Source organism: Dendrobates tinctorius, unplaced genomic scaffold, assembly GCF_039654945.1.
Source record: "Dendrobates tinctorius isolate UK_male_01 unplaced genomic scaffold, ASM3965494v1 ptg000105l, whole genome shotgun sequence".
NCBI lineage: Eukaryota > Metazoa > Chordata > Amphibia > Anura > Dendrobatidae > Dendrobates > Dendrobates tinctorius.
The window spans coordinates 10,794,774-10,806,998 of record NW_027361773.1 but is presented as its reverse complement, the minus strand read 5'-3'; the positions used below and the strand labels follow the sequence as shown (position 1 = coordinate 10,806,998).

At 44.6% G+C, this 12,225-nt stretch overlaps 1 protein-coding gene across 1 annotated transcript in view; it reads right to left on the bottom strand.

The window, feature by feature from the left end:
* The window catches only part of LOC141100521 (acrosin-like), a 38,149-nt gene that overhangs the window by 13,650 nt on the left and 12,274 nt on the right, over window positions 1–12,225 (bottom strand). The window contains exon 2 of the mRNA XM_073589085.1: window positions 4,578–4,770. Coding sequence (XP_073445186.1) covers window positions 4,578–4,770 — 193 coding nt within the window. The remainder of the gene's footprint in view (window positions 1–4,577; window positions 4,771–12,225) is intronic.

Here is a 12,225-nt window from a genome sequence, read left to right as displayed (position 1 = left end):
TTTTTCCGATTTCCTCTTTTCAGCTGCAACGGCCAAAACCCAGTGATCGTTGAGCTCGCGGAGACTCTTCACTTATCCCAGAAGGCACTGGGAATATGCAAATGATCTCCTCAAGACTCTTCCCCTGGTTTTCCGATTTCCTCTTTTCAGCTGCAACGGCCAAAACCCAGTGATCGTTGAGCTCGCGGAGACTCTTCACTTATCCCAGAAGGCACTGGGAATATGCAAATGATCTCCTCAAGACTCTTCCCCTGGTTTTCCGATTTCCTCTTTTCAGCTGCAACGGCCAAAACCCAGTGATCGTTGAGCTCGCGGAGACTCTTCACTTATCCCAGAAGGCACTGGGAATATGCAAATGATCTCCTCAAGACTCTTCCCTGGTTTTCCGATTTCCTCTTTTCAGCTGCAACGGCCAAAACCCAGTGATCGTTGAGCTCGCGGAGACTCTTCACTTATCCCAGAAGGCACTGGGAATATGCAAATGATCTCCTCAAGACTCTTCCCCTGGTTTTCCGATTTCCTCTTTTCAGCTGCAACGGCCAAAACCCAGTGATCGTTGAGCTCGCGGAGACTCTTCACTTATCCCAGAAGGCACTGGGAATATGCAAATGATCTCCTCAAGACTCTTCCCCTGGTTTTCCGATTTCCTCTTTTCAGCTGCAACGGCCAAAACCCAGTGATCGTTGAGCTCGCGGAGACTCTTCACTTATCCCAGAAGGCACTGGGAATATGCAAATGATCTCCTCAAGACTCTTCCCCTGGTTTTCCGATTTCCTCTTTTCAGCTGCAACGGCCAAAACCCAGTGATCGTTGAGCTCGCGGAGACTCTTCACTTATCCCAGAAGGCACTGGGAATATGCAAATGATCTCCTCAAGACTCTTCCCTGGTTTTCCGATTTCCTCTTTTCAGCTGCAACGGCCAAAACCCAGTGATCGTTGAGCTCGCGGAGACTCTTCACTTATCCCAGAAGGCACTGGGAATATGCAAATGATCTCCTCAAGACTCTTCCCCTGGTTTTCCGATTTCCTCTTTTCAGCTGCAACGGCCAAAACCCAGTGATCGTTGAGCTCGCGGAGACTCTTCACTTATCCCAGAAGGCACTGGGAATATGCAAATGATCTCCTCAAGACTCTTCCCCTGGTTTTGCCCATATACCCATCATACATATCCGCCATCCCATAGTACCGTGCCCATATACCCGTCATACATATCCTCCATCCCATAGCCAAGTGCCCATATACCCATCACACATCCTCCATCCCATAGTCCCGTGTCCATATACATATCCACCATCCCATAGTCCTGTGCCCATATACCCGTCATGCATATCCTCCATCCCATAGTCCAGTGCCCATATACCCATCATGCATATCCTCCATCCCATAGTCGAGTGCCCATATACCCATCACACATCCTCCATCCCATAATCCCATGCCCATATACCCATCACATATCCTCCATCCCATAGTCCCATGCCCATATACCCATCACACAGCCTCCATCCCATAGGCCCTTGCCCATATACCCATCATACACATCCTCCATCCCATAGTCCCGTGCCCATATATACCCATCATACATATCCTCCATCCCATAGTAGAGTGCCCATATACCCATCACACATCCTCCATCCCATAAAGTGCCCATATACCCATGATACTGAAATTCCGCTTCTGCTCCTGGTATTTCACATTGGCTGCAGCACTGGTGTCACGTGACCAGCACAGCAGGCTATCGCTGAGCTCAACAGTTCTGCAAGCATGACGTCAGCTCATAGCCAATATCAGATACTGGGAGCAGTGGTGGAGACTCGGTGCCTGACCTTTGAAAGGTTAGTAAAGTGCGATTTGCTTTTTTTTAAAAAAACAAACAGACTGTGCTCAGACGAAGATTTCCTTAAATGGGACAACCCCTTTAAGGTCTTACTATAAATTTAGAATGTTATATCTCTTTCATGTCAATAAAATACATAAATTTGATCATTATATCTGAACTGAGCAAATAGTCAATATGTCTGAGTTAAAGGGATAGTCCGGTCTTTTGACTATGTTTTCTGATTCCTTTCACCTGAGGCTGTCAGGATTCTCGGGTATTGCCAGCGAGAGTAATGATCACAAGTAGGTGAATTGTATAGTTCCGGACACATTTTGACTAGACGTGCTTGGCATCAATCAATATAAAAGAAATGAGCAAGGCTGAGCAAGTCTAGTTGGCACGCGTCTCCCTGCAGCAAAAGTATCACTGCATCAAAAGTATTGAGAACATGCAATTATTTTAACAGCAGTTAGTCACGGCAGGAGTCAGGACCCCACACTATGTATCTGTCTCTTTTGGATATGTCTGCCAAGTAAGCATTTCTTATTACTTGAACCTAGATTTTCTATTAACCCATCTTACTCCTTCACCATGTTTACATATGCTCTCACAGTGTTTGCTCCATTAATCCTCACTCTCCTTCACTATCCCAAACCCCAGCACCCTCTAAATAAATAACCATCTCCCCCTCCCTCTTTTCAGATCTTTACTCATAAAACAAGCCACCCACTCTCCTCCCACCTGCTCTCCCTTTCTCTGCTTCTTCTCACTGCTGGCGACATATCTCCCAATCCTGGATCCCCACAGTTCATACCTCCGATTACTACCCCCTCCTACTGCTCCCTATCCAATATGAACTACCGCAATCTTTCCAACATAAAACCTGTGCCCTTGACGCCCACCTCCCTGCTTCCTCTCTCTGGAGCACTCTGGAATGCCCACTCCATCTGCAATAAGATTCATATCCTCTTTCTTCTCCTCTCGCTTCCTCAAACTCAATGTGGACAAATCTGAACTCATCATCTTTCCTCCATCTCACAGATCTTCCTTACTTGACCTATCTATCACAATTAACAGCGTCAAGCTTTACCCCGTACCGGAAATGCGCTGCCTCGGAGTAACCATCGACTCTGCCCTGTCCTTCAAACCACACATCCAAGCTCTTTCCACCTTCTGTCGCCTCCAGCTCAAAAATATTTCCAGAATCCGTCCTTTCCTCAACCCTCAATCTACTAAAATGCTTGTGCATGCCCTCATCATCTCCCGCCTCGACTACTGCAACATCCTTTTCTGTGGCCTCCCTGCTATCACCCTCGCACCTCTCCGGTCCATCCGTAACTCTGCTGCCCGACTAATTCATCTCTCTCCTCGCTACTCCTCTGCTTCTCCCCTCTGCAAATCTCTTCACTGGCTCCCATTCCCTTAGCGTATCTAGTTCAAATTACTAATACTGACCGACAAGGCCATCTATAAACTGACTCCTCCATATATCTCTGAACTAATCTCCTGATATCTTCCCACACGTAATCTCCGGTCCTCCTAAGACCTCCTTCTCTCCTCCACACTTATTCAATCCTCATCGAACCGCCTCCAAGACTTCTCCCGAATATCCCCCTTCCTCTGGCATTCATTGCTCCAACACGTCCGACTATCAACCACACTTGGATCCTTTAGATGGAACCTGAAAACCCACCTCTTCAGGAAAGCATACAGCCTGCAATGACCCCGCTGCCTCCTCACCACTACAGGAGCCACCGCCTCACCAACACCAGAGCTGCTGCAACCCCCCAACCTACTGTCTCCTTCCCCACCATCCTGTAGAATGTAAGCCCACAAGGGCAGGGTCCTCTCCCCTCTGTATCAGTCTGTGATTGTTAGTTTGCTTACTGTGAGTGATATCTGTAATTTGTATGTAACCCCTTCTCATGTGTAGCATCATGGAATCAATGGTGCTATATAAATAAATAATAATAATAATAATGATAATAATAATCATGGAATGATGGAATCATGCAAATTTCCTACTTGTGGTCTTGCCATCAATAGCAGAGAGTGTGGTGCGCACACTGTAGGGATTCAGAAGTCTCCAGTCACATATAATGCCTGCAGACTTTTATCGGAAAAACAGACAACCCCTTTAAGGATTTACTGTATGGTTCCAATATTATACCGAGATGGAGAACAGCCATAAAGACTAAGTGTGCCGCCGTACGTATAAATACTGTACGCATGAAGTCTAAACCAACTTTCAGCATTTAGACCTCATTCAGACTCCCGTATGTAAAGACACAGACCATTATTTCCTCAGTGTTTTGGATCCAACTGTCATCAGTATTTGGTCAGTATGTCAGTTTTTACCATTAGTGATTTTCACAGATGAAAGAAAAAAAAATTAAACCTTCCTCTGTCTGTCGCTTACAATGTTAATCACAGACAGCCCACGGACGGCACACTGATGACATCTGTTTGCTGACCGTGATTATCATGGGCACATAGACTTGTAAAGGTAAATTTGATCCGTGATTTGGATCAACAACGGGCATAATGTGTACATGATATTTTTGTGGATCACTCGGTCTCCATAAAAAATATGTATATGTGAACAGCCCCACAGATTACAATGGCTATGTGTTCTATTTGCAAAAAACAAGGAACAAAGATGTACATTAAAAACAGACATCTGAATGAGGCCTAAACCCTAGGAATTCCCTAAGAATCTTACTATATTCTGTATTACAAAGAGCGTGAAGGGGTTTCTTACTCTTCATGGTTCTTGAAGCAGTGAGCGGCTGTCACAACCCAGTGATTGTTAAGGATTGAGCCTCCGCACTGGTGTATAAAGGTGTCTTCAACGATCGGTAGCTGGATGCTGACTAACCATGGCCAGGACCCAGGTTGTGCATCTCTCCCACCAACAATGCGTGAGCCAATGTCAATGTCTGGTAGACGGTTTCCTCATGCTACTGTAGAAGGGAAGAAAATATGTGATGGGTTTTTAGTCTTTGAAGTTATATTGCATGAACAATATTGAATTTAATGGGTGGAGACCACTATGCCAAAAAATGTCCATGATTAAGTATATTAAGTAATGATGTATTCATGTCACTAACAATTATATCATGTTTTGGGGCACGTGGTCTGGCAGGCATGTGAGGGGGATTCTGCTTCAACCCATGCAAAAATCCTGTAATACCCCAGTAATATACCATGCTTGGAAGACACAGAGTAAAGACCTGTATTACCCTACACCTTTGCCGTGCAGTGAGCGGATTCACAGCCCGAAACATCGTGATCCGCATCAGGAAAACCAGAGAAAAGAAGCAGCCACCAAGAGAAAATCCTCCATCCAAGATGATGTAGGCGGCCAAGACTCCTTTCAGAGAAGCTCGTGGGGTTTGCTAGAATCCCTAAGTCACCGGCCCAGGCTACTATTCAGGGAACAGGAGACTGGAAATTACCTGATCCGGAGGGTCGGGTAAGCACCTTGGATTCCATTTATTTAGGCAAGATGGCACTTAGTTTATATAATGAACATTGAAGCTGCCAAATTACATGTTTCTAGTATAATAGGTAGCCCCTGTCATCTTAGGCTGAGAAGAATGTCCAATGGATTTAGTCTGTTAATCAAAACTTACCGTACCAGTCACTATCTATTTTGTTTTGGCTTAAAATGTTCTCTTATGACTAGCAGCCTGGCGGCAACAAACGCCTGTATGCTGATAGGTATAAATATTGTATATTCCACTAAAAAATTTGTACCTAACATAAAATGCATTATACTTTATGGATGACTATGGGGTGCATTATATTTTATGCATGGCTATGGGATTTGCATTATAATTTGTGAAACACGTGAAATAGATCACTCTGGGTGCAATGACTCTATGTAATATATGAGATTCACTTTTTGTGTTGAAGAACTTTTTGATGATATTCTAGTTTTTTAAGATGCACTTGTATTTTACGTATGGCTATGGGATGTGCATTATACTTCATGGATGACTATGGATTGGGGTACATTATACTTTATGGATGACTATGGGCTGTGCATTATATTTATGGATAACTATGAGGTGCATTATACTTTATGGATGACTGGGCTGTGTGGGCATTATATTTTATGGAGGGATATGGGTGTGCATTATACTTTTATGGAGGACAATGGGCTGTGCGCTATACTTTGTGGAGGAGTGTGTGTTTGAGTGTGTGCATGTATATAATATATATATGGTAATATTTCTCCTTGTGGAGAGGGACATACTGGCTCTGGCATGCCAAAGGTATGGAGAATTATTAGTGGTGCAAGGCTACTCTGCAAAATTTAACATGCAAATTGCCTCAATCCTACAAGTCACTGTTGACCCTTTAACAGGCTTTGAAATGTGACTTAGGATAAAAGCCAAATCAGAATCTCAATTTGCAGACATGGTGTTTAGGGGTATTGCCTCTCGTCAGTGCAAAGTATGAGAACTGATTTGGCTAGGTGAGAGGCTCTGGACTGAGATCACAATTCAAGTCCTGTTAAAGGGTCGCTAGGGACTTGTAGGATCGCTGCTTCCAACAGGTGGTGCTATAGAGTTCAAATCCCCTTCCTCTCTGACCAGGCAATTTGCATGCATATATACACACGCTAGTACATATATATGTATAGGCAAGGTAAATTATTCAGTTACATGTGTACAGCAAATGCATCATGTACTAATTTAGAGATTGAGTTTTCATTTAGGGACAGTCAGTGGAGAAGAAATACATATCTTTCCTTTATGTTCCTCTTGCCTACACTCTTTAAAATGCTGAGATAATACAATAATCGAAATAAACCCCCAGGAATCTAGAAGTTAATGTTCATATTTTATTACACTTAAGTCTTTCAATACTCGAGATAAAAATTGCTACCTGCCGCTGATCTGGGTGGATTCTTTTTGTGATTTAATTAACTGAAGTTAAGAATATTTAAGAATCGGCCGCGGTCACAGAGGTCACCACCGGGCTCTTGAGGGTGAGGGACCTTCTTAAGCCAGCAGAAACTTCAACTGGATTTGCGTCCAAAGACACACATTGAGCTGAAGTATATTGCGGCGCAGAAACCTGTCTGGTCCCTGGGTAGCAATGCGTGAACGGGACTAGGGACATACGTCAGTGATGTCATGCGCTTCTGCCGCTTGCAACCTGAAATAATTTGCAGACTTCAGAAGAGGCCGCTGTGCGGCGGGGGAGCAGATGGGAGGTGAATCTAATTATTTTTTTCTATGCATGAAAGAACAGCGGCAGAACGGGTGACATATAGCAGCATGGGGAGCATACATACCAAAACGTGGGGATATATATATATTAGTATAGGGCCCAAGATGGTGTATTTGAATACCAGGAGAGGGCCCAGGAAAAGGGACATATATACCATGATGGAGGATATAAATACCAGGATGGGACCCAGGCAAGGGGACATATATACCACGATGGGGCTCAGGCCAGGGGACATATATACCACGATGGGGCTCAGGCCAGGGGACATATATACCACGATGGGGCTCAGGTCAGGGGACATAAATATATATCCCTTGAGACCGAAACGTCGCCACATGGGCTATTAAAAAGCACTTTTATTGATTTTTTATATATATATATATATATATATATATATATATACACTCACTGGCCACTTTATTAGGTACACCATGCTAGTAACGGGTTGGACCCCCTTTTGCCTTCAGAACTGCCTCACTTCTTCGTGGCAGAGATTCAACAAGGTGCTGGAAGCATTCCTCAGAGATTTTGGACCATATTGACATGATGGCATCACACAGTTGGCGCAGATTTGTCGGCTGCACATCCCTGATGCGAATCTCCCGTTCCACCACATCCCAAAGATGCTCTATTGGATTGAGATCTGGTGACTGAGGAGGCCATTTGAGTACAGTGAACTCATTGTCATGTTCAAGAAACCAATCTGAGATGATTCGAGCTTTATGACATGGCGCATTATCCTGCTGAAAGTAGCCATCAGATGCCTGTTCTTAGCTGAGAGGAGTGGTACCCAGTGTGGTCTTCTGCTGCTGTAGCCCATCTGCCTCAAAGTTCGACGCACTGTGCGTTCAGAGATGCTCTTCTGCCAACCTTGGTTGTAACGGGTGGCAATTTGAGTCACTGTTGCCTTTCTATCAGCTCGAACCAGTATGCCCATTCTCCTCTGACCTCTGGCATCAACAAGGCATTTCCGGCCACAGAACTGCCGCTCACTGGATTTTTTTTCTTTTTCGGACCATTCTCTGTAAACCCTAGAGATGGTTGTGCGTGAAAATCCCAGTAGATCAGCAGTTTCTGAAATACTCAGACCAGCCCTTCTGGCACCAACAATCATGCCACGTTCAAAGGCACTCAAATCACCTTTCTTCCCCATACTGATGCTCGGTTTGAACTGCAGGAGATTGTCTTGACCATGTCTACATGCCTAAATGCACTGAGTTGCCGCCATGTGATTGGCTGATTAGAAATTAAGTCTTAACACACAGTTGGACAGGTGTACCTAATAAAGTGGCCAGTGAGTGTATATATATATATATATATATATATATATATATATATATATATATACCAAGATGGGAGACCCCTGGTCCAAATCTTGCACCAGTGCCCATCGGACTTTACTTATGCCACTGATAAGAATGTATGCCTACATCTAACAATGGTCATACTTGTATATTTTGTGAGAAGGCTATACAAATTGAGCATCATCTCAACTTCACATCTTACCAGACATCATATATACACTAGTTAGATAATTTTTGCATTTTAAATAGAGACTGAGTTAAATTATCTGATAGTGATGTTGCTCCAACACTTTTATAGTATGCAATAAAATAGATATATGAGATTGGAAATAAGGTGTTTCTATCAATTTGTCAGGATCTGAAATCACGTCTAATTTTCTTTGGTTGCATACATGCATACTTACTGTTAGGGAGAGGAGCACCATTGGCATAATCCATAAAATGCCACAGCAAAATGGAGATGGCATGTACAAACAACTGGAACTTCATTGCCACTTTGTGTCTTCCCAGATGCTAATGAGAATAACTGGAACTAGACGTCAGTTTAGAATGTTGGAGGTGGCAGTACAGTGACCTAACAATGCAATGTGTTTGTTGTGCCCAGTTCTACAGTGTGACATCATGATGGAATTATTATGCCTTTTTGGGGCCCATTGAGGAAAAGGGACTGCCACTTATAGTGCCTTCATAAACAGTATTGTAGGGAACATGCTGTGTTTTTGCAATATTCTCTGCATGTATCGTTTAGATTTTTTTTTTTTTTAAGTAGGCTCTAATGTTGTAATTTTTATTTTTATTTTTTTAATAGACATCACTATAGAAAGATAAACTCCTAATGCCAGTTTCAAATTTTCGAAATCCTTACACATATCAATGAGGCTGTTGAATTGGGGTCAGCAAATCAATGGTTGACTTAGACATCACAGCCCATAATTGGCTGGTTTCACACTTATAACAAAATAAAGTTGTGCTCTGTAATGCTATAACATGTAAATATGAAATTTGAATTGTATTACTGCACTAAAAAATTGGAAAAATTGAGAATACTTGGCGCATAAATTGGGGAATTCATGTGTACCCGGCAGCCATGATAAAGCCTCCGGGTACACACACATACTGATGAGGGTCTATTCTCGATGCAACAAAAAGGTTCCATCTCCAATTTACTGTTCAGACATTGCAATTCATGTGCAATCACTCTACACTGTAATGAGTCAGTGGCACAGCAACCTGTCGCTGCTCCCCAATTATAAAGGGGGCATTTGCAAAATCGCTATTAGGCTATGGTCACACTATGAGTATTTGGTCAGTATTTCACATCAGTATTTGCAAAGAAGGCCGGGGTCACACTAGCGATTAAAACGGTCGAATGCAATGCGATAAACAATCGCATTGCATTCGAACCCATGTTATTCTATGGGGCAGCTCACATCATGCGATTTTTAATCGCATCCGATCCTTGGACAGAGACAATCTCAGCATGCTGCGATTGTCACCGATTTTCGGATCGGATTCCCCAATGCAAGTCTATGAATGCGATAAAAAAACGCATGGAAAACGCACCACACGTGTGACTTGCGATTAAATCGCACAACTTCTCCAGGTCTACAGGATAGGGCATCAGGCATTGGCATTGGATGTCAATTTGATGCTTAGATGCGATTAAAATTGGTTCCTTGCCGGAAAATGGGATGACAGACGGATATCTGGCCAAGAATTCTTTGTGCGATTTCGTACCGTTAAAATGGGACCAATTTTTTAATGGTTATGTGTGACTCCAGCCGAAAGGTAAAAAATGCAGAAGTGGTGACGTGTTTCCATTATACTTTTCTTCTGATTGTTCCTCTCCTGATTTTAGCTTACAAATAATGATGTAAAATACTGACCAAATACTGAGCGTGTGACTGTAGCCTATATGCACGCATTGTGTTAATTGTGCATTTTTGCTGCTTTTTTTATGCTTGGAAATGAGACAAAAACGCTATGGAATCCTTATGCCAGCTAATTCAATGAGAATCCTGAAGTGTTGTGCACATGATCAGTCATTTTCCTTGAGTATTTGCAGTGTGTATTTTTCTGCAGCATGTCAATTCTGTGTGCGGATTTTTATCGTTTTTCACCCATTGACTTTAATTGAGTCGGTCAAATCCGCAGCCAAAATGCAGGTATAAAAATTTTGCTGCAGAACTGCTGAGTTTTTGTTTGCTTTTTTATGGGCTTCCTATTGTGTTTCCCACGCTGTCATCAGTGCGATAACGTGGGAAACACCGAAGCGGCAATACTGATTGTCAGTAACACTATTTGCCAGTAAGATCGCTACGACCGTGACCCTGCAAAAATACTGTGAACCATAGTAAAAAGCTTATCACAGGTCAGCAGGCATCAGCTGATGAGAGACTACTACTGCCATCAGGCTATGTCTGCTGTCACTGATAACAGTGATAGCAGCAGCCGATGATGGGAGAAGTAGTCTTTCAGCAGCCGGCGCCTGTGCTCAAATTTAAAAAAACATATAAAATAATTAAATACATATTCAAATTATTCAAATAAAAATAAGAAACACAATTTTTCCATTCTACATGACGGCACCACGAGAGAGGGGATCCGCCCAATGAGGACAGGAAACCTTCAAGATAAAAGGGGCGGCTCCTCTCTCCGCATCAGTTGGTTTCCTGTCCTCGATGGGAAACCCTCAAGATGAAAACCTCTTGAAGATTCTGGAAGAAAGAAGAAAGAAGAGGATGCCTGGGCCTTTGGTCGGGTGATTACTGGCAGGCACCGGTCTGCTACACCCGTCACCAGGTACCGGTAGTCGCCTCGGGGGCCATATATTCCTATGCCCCCCCTGAGCGAGTGCATGGCCACAGCCTGTGAGGCAATTGCCCAGGTGAAGTTTGATGCCTCGGAGACCACATTGGGTGCACCCTCCCAGATGCCGACATACCCCATAGAAGTCCACGGAGGCCACTTTTGTGCTCCCTCTCTGTTGACGTGTGGTGGCCATGCAGCCCGTGAGGCACATCGGTGCACGGGCAGAGGTAAGACTCCTCGGAGGACCCTCTCGGAATCCCTCCTTGTTGAGCCCAGGACGCCGGTCACCATTTGGGCCATAAAGAAGAAGCAGTACCTGCAGGAATCAGTTTTGGCCAGCGGTGTGATCGCTCCCTCCAGGTAAAACCCAGCACAGGTATGGAGGAGGTGGAGGTGACCGGGCGTCTTGGTAGCCAGTGGTGGTGCAGCGTTATCGCCCCCTCCGGGCAGGTCCAGGTAGGGAGGGGGCGGTGGTGCCGGGTGTCATGGTGGCCGGGGACAGAAGAACGCCGGGGGGCGCGCACCGGAAGTGACACGGGCGCGCACCGGAACTGACGCGCCCGATAGTGGCAGGACAGAGACGCGCACCAGGAACTGGCCGGAAAGGCTCCCCGAGTGTAGAAAGGGAGCGAGCACCCGAGGGAAAGGCTGGCGCGCTCCGGGGTATGCACGGGGAGATCAGCACACACCAGTAGTGGTTACTGGGGGTGCAAACAAGTCGGATGTAGTGCGCAGGTGACCGGCATGTGCAGGATGAACCAGGTGATCAGTTAATTAAAAAAAAAAAAAAAAAAAGGGGTAATGCTGTCAGAAGTGCTGGCAGGGGTCACCAACATTCTAGGTTGAATGTGACTGTTCTCATCTGAAAGCAGCAGCAGCTAACTTGTTAAGATTGAGAGCCTTTTTTGCCAGAGCACTTACAGCCCCGCTAGGAGGTGCAGGAGTGGCGGTCTCGCTCAGATGAGAGGAGCCAGACGCGCCATAACTACAGTGGAAGCCGCTCGGACAGCGTACGGGAGGATCGTCATGGTGTTAACAAGGGGGGTCCAC